This window comes from Mustela nigripes, chromosome 1 (genome assembly GCF_022355385.1).
Source record: "Mustela nigripes isolate SB6536 chromosome 1, MUSNIG.SB6536, whole genome shotgun sequence".
Taxonomy (NCBI): Eukaryota; Metazoa; Chordata; class Mammalia; order Carnivora; family Mustelidae; genus Mustela; species Mustela nigripes.
This window is the reverse complement of record NC_081557.1, coordinates 163,475,121-163,494,759: the sequence shown is the minus strand read 5'-3', so window position 1 is coordinate 163,494,759 and position 19,639 is coordinate 163,475,121. Positions and strand designations below refer to the sequence as shown.

Below are 19,639 nucleotides of genomic sequence, written 5' to 3'. Positions count from 1 at the left end.
CTCATAGCTGACACTCTCTTATGCGGGCTCCTGAATTATAAATCTTTGTATAATAGAGGAAATCAGAAACGGTGTCACATTTAAACATATCAGCTTTCTTGATTTCAAGGGAGATAATACATAACATTGTTTATGAAAAAAAAATCATACAACTATTTTAAGAGATAAGTCACTATGGTAACCATTTCTCTGCTTGAATTTAAAGAGGCAATGCCTTCTGCTACTGGAAGTTTCAGCTTTTAGCTGCAGATATTATGTACTATTTTCTACTTTTTTTTTTTTTTAGTCTTATATCAAATAAGTCTTCCTGTTACCTTACTTAATGGAAAATCTTGTTATTTTATAAACTAACTCATTGCATATTTCATCATTAAATGGAAATTATTGGTTGGAGCACCCTCAAAGACAAAAGCAATGATGACATATCTCATCCAGAGTGTTCATGGGGGTCATACATGTCTTGAAATGTTTGAGTGCTTCTTTAGACAATGATTTCAGATATCTGTGATTTTTTTAACAGAAAACTATTTCCTAGATTAATATAGGAATGTTAATACATATAATTCTGTATTTTGCACCAAGACAACTTTGTACCCACATTACTTTCTTATTTATCATTGAGAGTCTCCTTCCTGCACCCCCATTACGTTACGCATGTCCTATCGTAGAAAAAAAGTCATCTTTCCCAATCAGTGGCAAATATTTCCCATACTTCCTGCAAACAGGAAAGATGATAAATTTTGTTCTGTTTTAACAATCCTTCCCCAATCCCACTTAGCCCCATTAGCGCTTGCTGCAATAAACAGAGAACCACAATCTCAGAATAATAATTGCAGTAATAACAGCTCTCACTCATTAAGCACTAGCTCTGTACAAGACCTGTTCCAAAAGTGCATATAAGTACTATATTTACAAATTTGGCATAACCAAGGAAAGCCAGAGATAATGTGCATTTATTTTAAAGATTTTATTTATTTATTCAAGAGAGAAAGAGAATGCGAGTTACCAGGAATTGGGGGAGGGGGGAGCAAAGGGGGTGGGAAAGAGAATCTGAATCAGACTCTACGCTCAGCTCACCACAGAGCCCGATTCCATGACCCCAAGATTAGGACCTGAGCCAAAATCAAGAACCAGATACTTAACTGACTGAGCCACCCAGATGCCCCAATAGTGTGCATTGAAAGATCCTGGATTTCTTTATAAAAAAGAAATAATATTTCGCATTGATTATAAGGGTTTCTCTTTTCATCTCATGACAACCACATGAGCTTGCTAAGGGCATTCCATGTCCTGTGAATCCTCCCTGAACCCCTTGTACAGATTAAGAAACCCAGTCATTTTTCATGTCATAATAGAAACCCATGTCATAATTCATGAAATGAAATTAGCAGTGCACTGGATATAACCATATTTAATAAGACCTCAAGAACAATGTCTCGTACTGGATAAAGAGAGAAAATTGGCCAATAAAACATAAAATAAATATTCAAAACTCCAAGTCATGAAGGCACAAAACACCATTATCTCCCAGAATATTATATTAAAGCATCATATTTGTTTTTCATTTTTTGAAATATCCCTGGTGTTCTGAATTTATGCTTTATGTAAGCAATGATATTATGAATACTATATTTAGACAGGAGGGAGGCATGGAAGTTACATATTTGTATATACATCAGATGAACATATGGTTGTCACGTGTTACCACTATTTTTCTTTTTTAGGTGGACGAGTAAATCATAGTAACAAAAAAAAATCATGCTTATATCAAAGACCTTACTTATGACTTTGGTAGTTTGCTATATTACACTGGTTTATGAAAGACTGATATACCCCTGTGAACCTTCCATGATATTTAACTATATCCAGAGCATGTAAAAATTAATGGACTAATGGTAAGCAGGGCTCAGAATCCAGGCCTCCTCTTTGTTCCCTGCGCTATGTGCCTCAACCACGAAATGTTCATGGCCTGCTGTGGCTATGGTCCCTGACTATCTCCTGTTGTAATGTACATCAGCCTTTCTCCTAAACTGGCCAAGTGTAGGCATGTTCTAGGGCGGTTGTCTCTTGACAAGACTACGATGGCACTTGATTTTTTTTAAATCAGCTCTACGATTTATTTTTAAAAATTGGGTCCCGCAGAGATGAAAACTGGTGATAGAATGGATTTTTTACCCCTTAAAAAGGAGATGAGAAAGACAATCTCCACTAATTATCCCAAGTATGTGTTTCACATCATCATTCCTTATGCCCTGTAATTCCCCAAAGCTAGGCCCATTCAGCCAAAGAGAATATTATTCAGTCTTTTATACATAGGTAAATTATTTTCTTCAGTAAAATCCCAAAGGGCTTTGCAAAATTTCAGTTAGTTGGGTGAGCGAAGAGTAACTGCTACGTTCTAGAAAGCCCAATAATCTTCCTGGCCCTTTGGGAGTACTTAGTTTACACATTTTGCCTAAGTACCTGAGGGAAATGAAATGGGTAATTTCTTTATTTCACTGGTGTAGGTTCAGAGCACTCATTATATTAATCCTAATAACTCTCCTTGGAGGCAGGTAGGTGGCCACTTCATTAATAGTGCCACCCAGATAAGGAAAGGACTCTTGATGGCTTGCCCTTCCCCTCCTTGCCCTCCCCCCAAGACAGCTATGCAGCTGCCCTGGGAGAGGGAAACAGGAGCCCATCTATTGGTCCGGAGCATACTAGCCACTGAAACTGCTTTTTAATCAGCTTAAATGGGCTTGTTTATTTCCCACTTTTCTGTTATTGAAATAGAAGTGGAAATCTGCTTTCAAACCAGCCTATCAACATCTCCCTCCTTGGCTGGCCTGACCTTCAGGCAGTGCAGCTGCCCGAGTCGAGTTAAAAATGGACTGTCAGGCTGGCTTTAATTTCTGCTGCCCTGCCTCCCAGGGTCCTCCCACTGATCTGTTTATCACACCCTCCTTACCCCTTCTGTTGTTGTTTTTCTTACTATGAGTGTTTAGCCTGGACTGCTGAAACTGTTTTTCAAGACCTTAACCTCCAGATCCTTGTACACATAATCCAAAAAAGACCAGGAGCCAACATGAGATCCTTCTACTTGTACACAGTCTTCCCCTCCAGGCATCGCCTCCCTTTCCCTCCTGACCCACCACTTTCTTCGGGAGTGACCACTCTGATCTGAGCAGACCATCTCCTATTGCACATCAAAGCAGGAGAAGGGGGGGGGGGGGCGCGTAGTAACTTCGGAAGAAAACCTAGTATTTGGCCTCCCGCTTATGGGTTGTGCAAGCATGTTGTGTCTGTGCACGGTCCGTCCGTACGTGCGCTCAGGTTCAGAACTGCCCATCAAGTCTCACAGGGAATATTCCCGGCAGTTTCTGAAACTCCTCTGTATCTTCACCGCTCCAAGCCCCTTCAAGACTGCTCAGGAGCACAGGACTGGCCAGAAAGGTCTGCCTCTTGGTATGACAACTGCTCCAGGCCATCAGGAGATCAGCCGAAAGAAGCAGCTAAGGTCCCACTAATGGTTTTGCTTAGTTTTTGGCAAACTCCCCTTCATTCAAGCTCCCTGCGCTCTGGAGCCAGGTCTAATTGGAAGAGTACCAGGTTCACCCTTCTAGCGGAGAAAACGCATTAGTCATAGATGAAACCACCTTCGGGTGCCAGGAGAGGAGTGGAAGATGAAGACCCTTCCTAAAATGCTGGAAAGACTCCAATGCGGAAAAGAGCTAAATCTGATCGCGGGCAGGAAGGAAAGATGTAGAAACCCAGAGAGTGGAGTTGACTTGTTTAGAGGCCAGAACTAAATGCATAAATGATGTTCATTGAACATCGAAACAGATATTAACAAAGTTTCAGTACAACACAGAGAAGCCTCGGGTCAGGGTAATAGACAAAGGACGGAAAGCTCTCGCTGCCCGGCACAGAATCTTAACAAGAGCACCAGCGTGAGAGTGAGCGCGCGCTGGGGGTGGGGTCGCGCTGAAGAATCCAAGTCAGAAGTGGAAGCAAGTGGTCAGTTTTCAGCGGGTCGTACACCCGGAATCGCAGCCTCGGTGACCTGCGGCCCACCCAGGAAACAGCAGGTGTCTACCCTGCCGCAAGCTTATCCTCAGTTCCCAGCGGCTCCCCTTGGGCCGCTGCAAGTGCCTGGGTTGAAATTCAACCCGACCCTGGGAAGGCGGGGCGCAGGGCTGAGGAGGGGTGGTGCAGGTGGGCGGGCCGCTGCAGGGCGAGGAGGCTGGGCCTATAAAGCCCTCCCGGCCCCAGGGGCGATGCTGCTTAGTGGAGCGGGTGCTGCGTGGGCTGGGGGTCGACCAGTGCTTGTGTCTGCAGGTCCTTGAGCCTTCGAGGGGGGAGGTTATTGAGAAGAGTCCGTGCCTCGTTTACCCCGCCTCTTTGCCCGCGAGCGCCGGGTCCCAGCGAATTCACGGCAGGTGAGCGAGGCAGCGGCCTCTGGGGACGGAGTTGGGGGGCGGAGGGCTTTGCTGCTCCCCGCCCAGCGGTGCGTTCCGCGGGGCACGTCGGCTCTGAGTTTCGCTAACTTTGACTTAGTTTTAGGTCGTGACTGTAGCTGGCGTCTCTGCTCGCGGGGCTTTGGAAACTTGAGTTGCGGAGGCCGGTACCTCCCCTTTGGAAATTGACTTCCTCCGCTAGTGCGCTCCTGGGACGCTGGGCGTTTTAGAAGCCTCTGCACGTCTTGCCTGCTTTTGCAAATCCGTCCTTCTTCCTTTCTTTTTCCAGCGCCCCGGAAAGGCCGTTCCGCTCCCGCGAGGGAAACAGAGCCGTTGACCATGGTTGCAACTGGCAGTTTGAGCAGTAAGAACCCGGCCTGCATTTCGGAGTTGCTGGACCATGGCTTCCACCGGGAGAGCCTGCTAAATGGTGAGCGTCTCAGCTGCCCACCTCTCTCTCCTCCAAAGGTCGCGGCCCCTGGATAGATGAGATGGGAGAGCGGGCGATGTCGCCCCCTTCCTCGATATAGGGTGTGCCGCAAAATCCCTCTGAAAAGACTTCTTTCCAAACGTTCTAGCATCTTCTGTTCATGGTAGTGAGAAACAAAAGTAGCAAAAAACAAAACAAACAAAAACCGAAGACTGCACGGTTTAGTTTTCGGCTAAGAGGGTAGTTTGGGGGTTAAAAGTTAGATAGGTTCCTTAAGGGGTTGTGAAGTTACGGTGAATTCGAAGTGTATAATTTTGAATTTTAACAACGTATTCTCCTTATAACCACTGCCATTGCTCTCTACCCCCAAATTCCCATGCGCCCATTTGCCATCAATTTTCCACTCTCCCTCTCCCCTGTCCCCAGGGAAACACTGATCTGCTTTATGTCACCATAAATTAGTTTTGCCTCCACAGTTTCATACGAAGAGAACCATGTAATACGTGCTCTTTTGCATCTGATTTCTTTCTGCCTGCTTCATAATTCTGAGGTCCTTTAAAGTGGTTGCCTCCACCAGTGTGTGTTCCTTTTTATTGCTGAATAGTATTCTATTTGTGGATATACCCAGTATTCTGTTTTTAATGCAGGAAGGAAATTTTTAAACAACAGTGGTGCTTTGATTTACAATTTTAAACAGCAGTTTCTAGGCTAGCACACTGCTCTGCCACTAAGGAGCCGTGCGGCATCCGCAAATTGCCTAATTTCTTTAGGCCTTCCTCACTTAGAAGGTCAAGTGGTTGATGATCTAATTTTATAGGCCAAAGCTCTAAAATGTTCTGTCTTCAGTATAGGTAAAATACGGAGCCTTCTCACTTGGAGTACATTTGTTTCATTGAGCTGTAAAAAGGAAAACAAAAACAATGACCTAACTGAATAGGTGACATGGGGAGAGGGAGACAGTAGCCAATGAAGGTGAAGTATGCTTAGGGAGGGGTTGCCCAGTTGACTGCGTGTGTGGTGTGTGGTATGGCATCCTGCCAAGAGGTAGGATTAATTTGGAAGGTAGGTGACCAAATGCAGAGCTATCTCTTTTCCTTTGAGCGAATCTAATTTTATTCTCCTAGGACAGTTTTGTTTTGCTTGGGAAGGAAAACTACCCAGCCAGTTATAAATATCCTGGTGGACCTCAAAGGTCTTCCCTTTGAGCAATTTTTAATGAAAGAGATTGAAGCTAAAATTGGGATCTGTAGACCATTTCCATAAAGACTTTTAAAGAAAGACACAGATTCGATATTTAATATAGCTCATCAAGTTCATTTTAAGTTCATTAGTAAGGAGCAGTAGCAAAAATCCTGCATTTTACAATTACAAACACATGTAATTCTTAGAAACGAACAGTCCCTTCATCAAAAAATAAAAATAAAAATTATGACCATTTTTATTCCCCAAGTGAAGCCTGTTCTCTGTGAAACAAAATTAGAAAACCCTCAGAGCAAGTAAGGGAGCAGGAAAGAAAAGACAGTCACTGGTGTTCTAGGAAAACCATATATAGATTTTTTTTTTAAGATTTTTTTTTTTTTTTTTTTGACAGAGAGAGATCACAAGTAGGCAGAGAGGCAGACAGAGAGAGAGGGAGGAAGCAGGCCCCCTGCTGAGCAGAGAGCCCGATGCGGGACTCGATCTCAGGACCCTGAGATCATGACCTGAGCCAAAGGCAGCGGCTTAATCCACTGAGCCACCCAGGTGCCCCATATATAGATTTTTGATCCAGTCTGTAAGACACATGTACATTTAAAGGAAAAGGGTCCAACCTATTTATCAAAACTTGCATAGATGCATTTTCAATCTCGGAGAGGTTCAGTGACTTGCCCTGTTACCCAGCTAGGCAGCCCCAAAGTGAAGTCTGCTGACTCCCCTACAAATATGAGCAACAGGCATATTGTTCATATGACATGGTAGATCGAAGTAGCCCGCGTTGCTGTCTTGGTGTGCTTTACCTGCTCTGGGATTTCTTTCTTCCCTTCCTTCATCTTGAACTTCTGCTTCCTGCAGATTTTGACTACTGGGATTACGTTGTTCCAGAACCGAACCTCAATGAGGTGATGTTTGAGGAAACAACTTGCCAGAGTTTGGCGAAAATGCTGGAGAACTGTCTGTCCAAATCAAAGCAGACCAAACTCGGTTGTTCTAAAGTTCTCGTCCCGGAGAAACTGACCCAGAGGATTGCTCAGGATGTCCTGCGGCTGTCCTCCACGGAGCCATGCGGCCTGCGAGGTTGCGTCATGCACGTGAACTTGGAAATCGAAAACGTATGTAAAAAGCTGGATAAGATTGTGTGTGATTCGAGCGTGGTGCCCACGTTTGAGCTGACCCTTGTGTTTAAGCAGGAGAACGGCTCGTGGACTAGCTTCAGGGACTTTTTCTTCAGCCGAGGTCGCTTCTCCTCTGGCCTCAAACGAACTCTGATCCTGAGCTCAGGATTCCGACTCGTGAAGAAAAAGCTTTACTCCTTTATTGGAACCACAGTCATTGAAGAGTGCTGAAGAGCAGAGATTTCAAAGGTCCTTTTTATGATTGGGTCCTTAACACTACGCAGTGCTCCAAGAGAGTCATTTTAGTCACCCTGCCTGCTCTCTACGAGAAACCCCAAACTGAGTCATCTCCCTTACAGGCTTCATATTTACGGCAACCCAACTAAAAGGCTGAGTTCATGGTTTTTGAGAAAGGACCAGAGAACGTGTACATTTTTTTGCCGATATCACATGTTTTTACAAAATGGCATGGAATAAAAGAAGCAGTCCACTTTAGTTTTATATTTGACCTTGCTTTTTCCAGGTAGTCTTGCTAAATAGACGATAAACCAAATGTGCGTAATTCAATTTTCATATGGCTTTTTTTTTCTGTAGGTTTTAAGCATAATCCTTTCAATCACAGAAACCTCATGATGCTTAGTCTGTCAAAACTTCCAGAAGCCCACACCGCTTTCCTGCCCCTACTCAAATACAAAGGGTTCCTAGACTGGAGGTTAGAACTTTGTGGGTGAATGTAATTAAAACTTCACCCCATGCAAGAGTGATAGAAATGCCGGAGCAAGAACGGAACTACTTCTGTGTTTCTTTGCATTTTCTCTATGCTTCTGTTTTAGAGGTGGCAAAAGGCTGGATTGTCATCCATGTAACCACAGTATTGTTTAAAATAACTGTATGGTACATTACAAGCTCCCTATTTCCAGTTCTCAAATACTCCATGTTATCTTTAAGCTAGAGAAGTGGAAAGGGTTGAACAGATTTTTTTTGCATACAGTTAATCACTCTTCCTTCCCCTGAGGGCATGGTGACTGTGTCAGGGGCTGGGGAGTGAGTTCTCAGATCCACTTCCTTTCTCATTCATTTGATAATCTAGCTGCTTTTCATTATCACAGATGCTTACCTTCAGAGGAAGCATCTCACCAGTTCAGTGTTATCTGGCTCTGATCTCTCCTGGGAACTGAGGGGTTTCTCCTTAACCTGAATCTTCAAAGGAGATCATAGGTACGAGTTACCATTTTCTTGATCAACATGGGCCTATTTATAAAGTCTTCTCTGGCTAAGGATAGCTGGTGTACAGTACAGACCAGGGAATGAAAATCATGGCCTAGATAACCAGTTTTCTTCAGCCTTGGAGGCATGTCCCTTGGGAACAAGAAAGGCCTGAATTTTTTTTTCTTGTTCCTCCTGGGTAGGTCCTTAGCCATTCTTGTTTTATGTTAATGAGAGAACGTAGCCTCCAGACTGCAGTATTCAATACAGCAAGGCCCTCATATTTTTGCTGTAAATCACAGAGAAGGAGCTTGGTCAGGTCTCCTGCCCAAATTATTAGTACCACTTTAGGTGCCTGAAGCCAGGGTTATAAAGGGACAAATGTCTTCATCCTGGTGTTGCTCAAAAGCGGGTGTGATCCTGTTACGGATCCTATATATGACCTACAATTTCAGAACTCAAATCAAGCAGTCTAAGCAATCTAACTCTTCACCTGTTTGAAAAGATAAGGTAAGACAGATTCTTACAGGACTGGGCCTGGAGCAGGGGACCTCATTTGCCTGTCTGTTACTGTTTCAGGCTTAAAAGTCACGGCGATTCTGTGGGCCTGGCTTCTCTGGCTTGGATGTAGAACCATTGTCCTTCCACTAACAGTCGTCATTGGCTCTTGTCTTTTGTGCTCACAAAATACTGATGGCTTATGGAGATTCTTAAATTAATATTCCTGTTAAAGGAAATTAAAGTTTGTCTATTTTTGACAATAAAGCATCATATATTTTTAATTTTGTTGTCTTCTTTGTCTTGAATGAGTCTATGAAATAATCACCTGAAAATGTATCTGACAATATTTAAGAGAAGATGACAAAACAATTACCCCTTTTTGACAGGGCTCTTTTTACCCTTACTTATAATATTCCTCTTATATTTATCACATGTGCATATGTATCAGTAGTGATTTGCCTCATAATTTTTCGATTACAATAATACTTTTTGTAGACAAACATTAGTAATTTGAGTTCCTTTGGCAACCACCTTTTCGCAAACCAAATATGATCGTGTAAACTCTTTCTGTAGTTTTGAATGACCAAATGCAGACATATCAGACCGTAAGATCAGTGTACATTTTTATTTTTCTTAGTTTATTCCACTTGAACAACGTGCCTTTCTAATTCCACTCTTACTCATCAAGTTGAATTTTTAATCTTTTTCACCCATCTTTTCTGTCTCCTTAGGGTCATTAGCTCAGATCCTTCACACTGCGGAGCCCACCTTTAATAAGACTTACTGAGTATTGGGCCCTGTTCTGGCTGCTTTACGTAAATGATCTTCTTTACTTCTCCCAGAGCCCTATAAAATAAGACCACTGTCCTCTTCATTTTATAGGTAACTGACCAGACACAGGCTTAGTAACTTGCCCAAAGTCACCACGTTATGCTGGATAGCCAGAGAACTCTGTAAAACCAAGTCAACTCCAAAGACTTAGCTCACCATGCCGACACTAAGTGCCCAAGACAGGACAGAGACCTTATCCACATCACCGAAAGACTAGACAAAGGATGTCAGACACCTCTGTCTCTCAATTCAAAGAAAGAATTACGAATGTTTCTTTTCAGGTAGCAAACATGAGGAAGCTACTGTTAATAGTCACCATTCACTGGAGCAGAGCTATGCTTCGAACAAAAAACCATCCAAATGTTTGAAATACATGCATTTCAGTCTTGGCACCTGCATGCCTATCTTGTACAATTGGCCTAGCTGCTTTCTCACGTACCTTCACAAAAAGATATAATCTTGGGGCACCCGGGTGGCTCAGACAGTTAAGTGTCTGCCTTTGGATCAGGTCATGATCCCAAAGTCCTGGGATCGAGCCCCACATCGGGCTCCCTGCTCAGCTGAGAACCTGCTTCTCCCTCTCCCTCTGCCTGCCACTGTGCCTACCTGTGCCCTCTATCTCTCTGTCAAATTAATAAGTAAAACCATTAAAAAAGAAAAAAAAAAGATATAATCTGTCCCCTATCTCCTCCAGCAGAGAATAATAAACCCTTAGCTAGAGAGTGGTGGCCACCTAAAAGAATGGGATGTTTTATTTTCCTCCTATAAACGAAAAAAATAGTATGACCAATTTGCACTATTGGGTATTTACCCTAAAGATACAAACGTAGTGATCCAAAGGGGCACGTGTACTCGAATGTCACGTGTACTCGAATGTTTATAGCAGCAATGTCCACAATAGCCAAACTATGGAAAGAACCTAGATGTCCATCAACAGATGAATGGATCAAGAAGATGTGGTATATATACACAATGGAATACTATGCAGCCATCAAAAGAAATGAAATCTTGCCATTTGCGACAACATGGATGGAACTAGAGCGTATCATGCTTAGCGAAATAAGTCGGGCAGAGAAAGACAACTATCATATGATCTCCCTGATATGAGGAAGTGGTGTTGCAACATGGGGGCTTAAGTGGGTACGAGAAGAATAAATGAAAGAAGATGGGATTGGGAGGGAGACAAACCATAAGTGACTCTTAATCTCACAAAACAAACTGAGGGTTGCTGGGGGGAGGGGGTTTGGGAGAAGGGGGTGGGATTATAGACATTGGGGAGGGTATGTGCTTTGGTGAGTGCTGTGAAGTGTGTAAACCTGGTGATTCACAGACCTGTACCCCTGGGGATAAAAATATATGTTTATAAAAAATAAAAAATTATATTAAAAAAAAATAGTATGACAGTAACGGATTCAGTCTCCCGAATCTATTTCACCAATAATAATCTAGATCCTCATGGAGTCAGCTTCAAGTCGCACTGCTGACAGTTTCCCATTTGCATAGCAGAAGAACGTGCAAGCATAAAAAACTTAGGTCTATGACACTTAGTTCCCAATGACCCATGTTAGTTTAAACAAGTGATGATAATAACAGAAGTCCAAGGCAGGTGGATGGCAGGATGAGAAGGGAAAGGTACATGGGGGTGCACGGGGAGGAGCATCATGCAGATATTCAGAACCCCAGACTCTTCACTAGATTCCGCCATTGATTATAGACTCACACGACTCCATTGGATACCCCTGCATCTACCACAGGCAAGGGAAGAGAGAAACTGGAAAGGATTTCATGGGAAATTCAGGGGCCCCGTGTGGAAGTGTTCTACATGATTTCTGTCCACATCCCCTGTAGAACTTAAGTCACCTGGCCCCATCAGTTCCAGAAGGGGCCGGGAAATGTGGTGGGATGGAGCCAGAAGGAAGTGGGCTTGGGGAGCTGGTTCTGTCACAGAGAGCAAAATAAGTTAGTCTGTGAACCAACAGAGAGCCCAGACCCAGCCCTAGCCATATAAGGAAAGTTGATTTACAGCAGAATTGGCACTTCAGATCAACCGGTAAATGATGGTGTTTTTAAATAATTGGCTATAATAAGCATTTGTCTGCATGAAAAAAATGGAACTGGATGCCTACACATCAAGCATAAAAATCCATTCCAGAATGATTAAAAAACTCAATGTGAAAGGGAAGCTTTCAGAAGACAATGTAATTGTCACAATTTTTGTGTAGGGAAAGATTTCTTAAATAAGAAGCAAAGAAATCACTGAAACTCCTGTTTCTCACGTAACACTATAAAGAGGATGAAAACACAAGTCACGAACTTGGGAGAAAGTAGCTTCTCTACATATAACTGAGAAAGAGTAACGAGAATATATTAAGAATCCTTTCCAAGCAATTAGAATAGCACAAACAACCCAAAAGAAAAAATATGGGCAAAATCTTGAACACACTACAGAAAAAGAAGCCCATATGGCTGATAAGCATATGAAAAGATGCTCAGTGTAACCAGTAATAAGGGCAATGCAAATTAAAAGCACAAGACACCAATGTGTAGACACCCATTGTAGTTTAAAAAAAAAAAAAAGATGGAAAAAGTATAAAATATGAAAATTCCAAACACTGGAGAAGATATGGAAAAAAAAAAAACTTACTTCAACATGCCAGTTGATATGTGTATCCCTGCACTCCGGCATTAGTTTGTGGAGTTAAAGTTTAACAGATTTTATGAGTCATCAATTCCATTTTTAGTTATCAAACCTAGACCAGTGTTCTTCAAACTTTTTTGCTAGTTGTGCTTCTTTAAAATTTTTATAAAAATACGTCTCTGCTATATTGTTAAATTGCCGTCCAAAAGTTTTATCCTCAGTCTAAAAAGTTGCAAATGATGTACCTTCCAATATGTAGTAAATACCAATCTTTTTTAAATAAAATGATCGCATCACCCTGTTAAATGATTCCAGTGGGATATAAACACAGAGTGATTTATTTTTATTTTTATTTTTTTAAGATTTTATTTATTTATTGACAGAGAGACAGTGAGAAAAGGAGCACAAGCAGGGAGAGCAGGAGAAGGAGAAGCAGGCTTCTCAAAGAGCAGGAGCTTGATGCGGGGCGTAATCTTAGGACCCCGGGATCATGACCTAAGCGGAAGGCAGACTTTAATGACGGAGCCACCCAGGCACCCCAGCAGAGTGATTTAAACCAGCAACATTTATTTAGAAAACACAAAAATAAGATCTTCAACAGGATACAATTCTTCAGTGTTACTTTTTCTTTTTTTTCTGCCTTCTTAAAGTCTACTTTTTAAACTGAATCTTATCTTCATATATTTTAAGCTTGAAAGTCTTTTATTTATATTTCTTCTCTACAATGAAAGCAAGATTATAAATTAAAATTATATTTATAAAAATTTCCAGCAATCCTAAGACTTTAAATGTTAATGTTGTGGTTGAGTTAATTTTACAAATAATAATCATACACAATTACCAAAACAACATTAAATATGTTTTTGAATTTTATAAATACTATTAAATTCAAAAATACTATCTCTTAGTGAGATGAGTCTTTTAAATTAGTGAATTAATTTATGAATCAGTGCTGGTTTTTGCTGGAACTAGAGGATTTAGTATCATTTCCTATGTTTTGCTTCTACAAATGTAAGTTCAGAGAAAACATTTCTATCAATAAGTAGATGGGGATTAAGGAGATTTGGTTACTACAATATCAAATTGTAATCAATCTTTGAGCTACTTTCAAGATATATGCCAAAATCACATAAATATTAATCACCAAATATTATTTTCATTGATCAATATGCAATAATTCAATCCGGCTTTCTTTCAATGTTGTTGAAATCAAAGGATTAAAAACCACACCTCATTTGCAAAAGGACTTGTTATAACCTGGATGTATTAGTTTGCTTAGGCTGCCAAAACAAAAAACCACAGATGGGGTGGCTTAAGGAGAAATGCGCTTCTTTGTTGTCCTGGAAGGTAGAAGCATGAGTTCAAGGTGCTGGCGGGATCAAGGTTTTTCTTCTGGAGGCATTGTCCTTTGCCTGGGCATGGCTGTCCTCTTTCTGTCTTCACATTCTCTCCCCTCTGTACTGTTTGTGACCAAATCTCTTCTTACAAGGACATGGATTAGGGATCACCTTAAGGACCTCATTGAACCGAACCATCTTTTTAAAGACCCTGCCTTCAGATACAATAACATGCTGAGGTACTGGGGGGGTTAAGATTTCAACATATGAATATCAGGGGTACACAATTCATCTCATAAAACCAGACCTTCAAATAGTTTCCTTTCCCCATATTATCCTACAGCAATATTTCAAACTGTCCTTTTGTTTGGTACCTCGCAAGCTAGGTTTTTAGATGCCAAAATATATAGCCTTGTGGTAAAAGAGGCCTGTCTTTTGTGAAAGGGGGGGAAGAGGGTCATTACACAGGAAGCAAACAATCAAGACTTACAGCTCAGGTAGCTTCTCAGGGAGATCAGATTTTAGGGAAGGGTGTTTATAGAGGCAAAGGGCTTGGAAATCGGTTCCCTTAAAATTATGCCTGCCTCACAGCCCCCAGAGGACATGAATATACATTTCTATATTCTTGCACTACTTTCCCAATTTTAAGACTACTGCCTTGGACTCTCACACCTGCGTGCCAGAAGACTGACAATTCAGCATGATAGTGTTCGAAGAGCAGTGTGGAAACAACACAAGTGTCTGCAAATGTACTGAAGTGTGATACGTGAGTTGTGGTATAGTCAGGAATGGAACGCTAAACAATGAAAATGAGTGGAATTTAAATCTGCAATGATCTGTATGAAACTTTAAGACATAATACTGAATATAAAAGAAATCACGAAAGAATAAATGGTGGAGCAAGGGGGTGGAGTGGGGGTGGGGCCCTAGGTGGCTCAGTGAGTTGTGCATCTGACTCTTGATTTTAGCTCAGGTCATGATCTTAGAGTCCTGAGATCAAGCCCCACATGAGGCTCTGTGCTCAGCAGGGAGGTACCTGGGATTCTGTCTCTCTTTCACCCTCTACTTCTCTCCCCGCCCCCAACTCTCTATGTCAAATAAATCCTTAAAAATAAATAAATAAATAAATAAATAGGCTATTTTTCTGTTTAGGTAATGACTAAAAACATAAAAAACTAAAATGTTTAGAGATACCAATATATGTGGTTTATCTATTTTTTAAAAATCCATGGGGACCCCTGGGTTACTCAGTTGGTTAGGCATCTGACTCCTGGTTTTTGGCTCAGGTCATGATCTCAGGGTGTTGAAATCAAGCCCCAGGTCAGGCTCCACACTCAGTGAGGCATCTCCTTGAGTTTCTCTCTCCATCTTCCTCTGACCCTCCCCCCACCAAATAAACAAATTAAAAAAAAAAAAATCCAAGGAATTATAAACATAGATTTTTAAGATAGTGGAGGCTATCTGAACAGATAGGAAAGTATGTGGGTGGTAGCCATGAGTATATTGTTGAATCTTCACTCCTTATGCTTCACATGCATTTTGTAAACCTCTTTTTGTATCTATTTAATAGTTAATAAAATATTTAAAAATTGTAAAAGGCTATGAGCAATTTAAAAAACTAAATGATGTTCAAACTATAACTCTACTTAAGAATTTTGTGTACTTACAAGTATATATTCCCTATAGTGGCTCTAAGAAAGAAGATCTGATCATTTATTTGGGTCACTAATTTTTCCTAGTATAAATATTTTGAACAAATGTTGACAATAATTATAGCCAGCTTTCAGTTATTCTCACCATGGAAGGAAGCCACAGAATAAGTAATGAGAAATAACATAAAATGCAAGAATCATTACCATTTGGCCATGGGGTACATATTATTACTCTTATGACACAGAAGACAATATAAAATGATTTTTATTGCCTGAGCACACAACATATGAGGAATTTTGACAGAGCATGCCAAAAAGTGCAGACTATTTGAAAGATACTGCCTAGGAACTTGACCATCTGGATAACTAAGGTTTGGTCTTGTTTTCAGAACTGATAATTAGGTCAGGTTATTTACATAAATATGTTAGTTAATAAAAACTAAAACTTCTTCAATCTACTCAGAACACGCTGAGGAAAATGCAAAAGCAAAAATGTCAGATCACAAATCAATATCAAATCATAGTTCTAGTGTGACTTAGCTGGGAAAGATGAGGGTAATAAATGTGCTTCAAGGGAAAACTCCAGTCTAAAGCCTTTTGGAGCGAGTATAAAAGAGCTTTTTTGCAGTGTCCTATCAGCAACAGCATAAAGATATTGAGTCAATTATTACTGTGTTTCAGAGAATTCTCCGGGTAGCTACCACACAAATCAACTAGAACTTGCTATAATAGGCACTGTGGAGTATTCGGGTAGTCTTAGCAGCAGCACAAATGACTTGTGACCAGAAGGGAAGTGAGTCTGATGTCAAGGATTCTAGATAGCCTCAGATTTCTCCTCCTTGAGAGGTGACATGTTCGCCTGCCACAGTTTTGTGGATACATGTATAAGAGTCAAGCTTCCCGGGTCAGAGACAAAGGACTGTATAACTCACATGAGTAAAGCACCATGAGCATTAGCGTGCCTACATCAGTCCCCTCATCCCCATGTCCCACAGGAGCAATGGCGTTGGTGTTGAGCCCAGACGGATATCTAAAAGAGAGGAACTCTGAACTGAGGGAACCCCAGCCTGTTATAAGGGGCACACTAGCCCTTTGCTCCAAGGGGAGACACTACTTATCTTCCACTGTTCACCCTATGAACGTAATTGAAAAGATACTCCAGCGGCACCTGGGTGGCTCCATCAGTTAAGCATCTGCCTTCAGCTCAGGTCACGATCCTAGGGTCTTGGGGTCCAGTCCCAAGTAAGGCTTCTTGCTCAGTGGGCAGTCTACTTCTCCCTCTGCCTCTGCCTCTCCCCTCAGTCTTGCTCACTTGCTCTCTCTCAAGCTTGCTCTTTCCCTCAAGTAAATAAATGAAATCTTTGGGGAAAAGGAAGGAAGGAGAAAGGGAGAAAGAAAGAAGGGAAGGAAGGAAGGAAAACAAAGAAAGAAAGAAGGAAAGAAAGAGAGGGAGGGAGGAAGGAAAAAAGTATAATCCCAAACTGCTTCACTTGCAAGACACACCGAAATATGACCACCCACAGAGGACTGTTTCCCAAAAGCCAGTATGGAGACCAGGGCCTGCCATTGGTTGTTACCAAGGAAGAACAATGAACAAATGACTTTTCTTTCTTTTCTTTTCTTTTTTTTTTTTAAAGATTTTATTTATTTATTTGACAGAGATCACAAGTAGGCAGAGAGGCAGGCAGAGAGAGAGAGGAGGAAGCAGGCTCCCTGCTGAGCAGAGAGCCCGATGTGGGGCTGCATCCCAGGACCCTGAGATCATGACCTGAGCCGAAGGCAGAGGCTTTAACCCACTGAACCACCCAGGCGCCCCACAAATGACTTTTCTATCCTGAGTAATACATGTGTACCCAACAACTTAGTCTCAAAATATTAAGTACACTGTTAAGAGCAAATTCATAAAATTAGAGAGTAAATTGAATATAAGCCTAGTCAATGTTTTTAATACACTTCTCTCAATAATTGAGAGATCAATTTACGAGAGAATTAGAGAAGTGCAAGATGTGATGACAACAATGTGTTATGTTTAGTAACCATGGCTAGAACTATAAACCTCCGCTTAGTAAATACACATCGCTTCTGTGTATACAGGGAACAATCCCCAACATTTACCACATTTTATATAACACAAAGCAAACCTTAAATTAACACAGACTGTTCTTTAAAATAAATAACTACAAAACTGCCATAAGTTTGGGAATTTAAACACAATACACACACTTCTACATAATTCATAGGTGAAATTATTAGAAAAGCCTTTAAGTTTAATGATAATGATAATGAAACTTGAAAAGTTGAAAGTCAATCAGTTAAATCTCCATGATATTAGAAGAGGAAATTTTGAAATCCCAAAAATTAGAATGAGGGAAATGATATAGAAACAGCAATTAAAGAATTAAAAAAACACAAAAAAATAGGATCACAAAATAAATACCAAAACCCAATTTTTCAGGAAAGACTACTAATAATATTGACAAACTGGGGAAAATGAATAAGGGAAAAATAGAAAGTACCCATGAGCAGTCGTAGGCATGAAAATAAGAATACAAATACAGATGTAATAGGTAATACAAGAAAAATTGAGGTATATAGTTTAACCTAACTAAATGGCAATCTTGTTTTGACTAAAAAAAGGAGGAACAATAATTAATACAGTATAATATATACTGTTTGCGGATCCACACATATGTAGTAACAGGATAAAACATACATGTAAAAAATACAAACAATTCCATATAATGCTTAACCCCTAGAGAGCATGGAATGAGATCTGAGGACAGTGCACAAGAGCATCTCTAATGAATTACTGATCAAAGACTAAAGATAGGGGCACCCAGGTGGCTTAGTGGGCTAAGCGTCTGCCTTCTGCTCTCGTTATGATCTTGGGATCCTGGAATCGAGTCCTCTTCAGCGGGAAGTCTGCTTCTCTCTCTTCCTCTCCAACTCCCCCCACCTGTTCATGCTCTCTCTCAAATAAATAAAGTTTTGTTTTGTTTTGTTTTAAGGCAAAATAAGTTTACAAACTGTTAAAATCCAGTACACCAATGATTATGTTCTAATGTGCTCTTTTTTTCTGTGTGCTTGAATATTTTATATATTTTTAAAAGGATTGATACTCAGTGAGAGGATTTATTCAAGAGAGGGAGAGGGTTGCACATTAGAAAGAATATGGCAATGGAAAAAATTTGAAATCATTGTGTGCGACTTGAAGGCAGAGACTTAGATTTTTGTCTTTGTCATTATTCAGTAACTACTCATTAGAATAATAAGAGGTCAACATGGTCTAGAAATGTGAGGTCTTCGGAAAACAACACTTGAGAAAAGCAGTTTCTACGTAGTTGAGTTAGTCCATGTTTGTAACTGTTGAGGTGCTATTACAATACAGATTTGGGGAAAATCAATTGGACAATGTTGTATATGATGGTTAAGGAGTGAGTCATAGACAGGAGGCAAGAGGTCAGTAAAGAACAAATTGAAGTAGCCTAAGTGGGAAGGGAGAACAGTCAAAACCAGAGAAAAAAACATTTATATTAATATAATAATGATGATGACAATAATTAGTTCAAGAACCATTACAAGGACAAATGAACGGGTGGTGGTGGCTGGGTACCAGGAAGAGAGAAAGGAGGACATCAGTGAACTTCTGGGGTTCAGGTGTTTAGTGTAGAAGGTAATATACATTACCTTCTTACCATACATTAACGAGAGAACGGACTGAAGCTTCTATAAAATGAGATCACCACAGATCTTATATTTGGCACCATTTCTGTTTTAACAACTGCCTTAGGTGGAATTCCCTGAAATAGACTCCGAGGTGGAGATGTGCCAGCAGGAAGTTAATGTTTCTCCATCAACGCCCCTGGAAGAGAGAAGGAAGTAGAACAGAGAAAGGAAAAACGTGAAGAGTTGATACATTCTCGAAAGACAGGAGGCCTCCCCTGGTCCCTCAGGAAGCTCGAAGTTCCAATGCCTTTCAAGAATTGTTCTCGCTCTGAAGTAACAGGATTTGACCTTTATCCCCTACCCTCCTGACCAGGCCTTAAAAAAACGGGACCGGAAGCCTAGGACTCCAGGGGAGGGAGGAGTGGGGGAAGGCTGGGGTTGGGGCGGTGGTGACTTTGGACAAGACAGCACTGTTCAGCTGAAGGCAGTTATTGAAGTGCTGACTCAGCTCTGAGCAGTCAACAGCCAACATTTCCAGCCTCGGTGATGAAGAGGGTCACAGCATGCACCCCAGTCCTTTGCATGTGCCACTCAGGTCCCCTCGTGTCCTATAATAAATTCCAGGTC

General features: G+C 41.1%; 1 protein-coding gene across 1 annotated transcript; it reads left to right on the top strand.

The window, feature by feature from the left end:
- The first annotated feature begins 4,230 nt into the window (after positions 1 to 4,230).
- On the top strand, positions 4,231 to 9,169 carry DDIT4L (DNA damage inducible transcript 4 like). The gene is made up of 3 exons (XM_059376486.1): positions 4,231 to 4,421; positions 4,729 to 4,869; positions 6,922 to 9,169. The coding sequence occupies exons 2-3, from the start codon at positions 4,779 to 4,781 to the stop codon at positions 7,410 to 7,412; spliced, it is 582 nt and encodes a 193-aa protein (XP_059232469.1). The 5' UTR covers positions 4,231 to 4,421; positions 4,729 to 4,778; the 3' UTR covers positions 7,413 to 9,169.
- Positions 9,170 to 19,639: the final 10,470 nt, after the last annotated feature.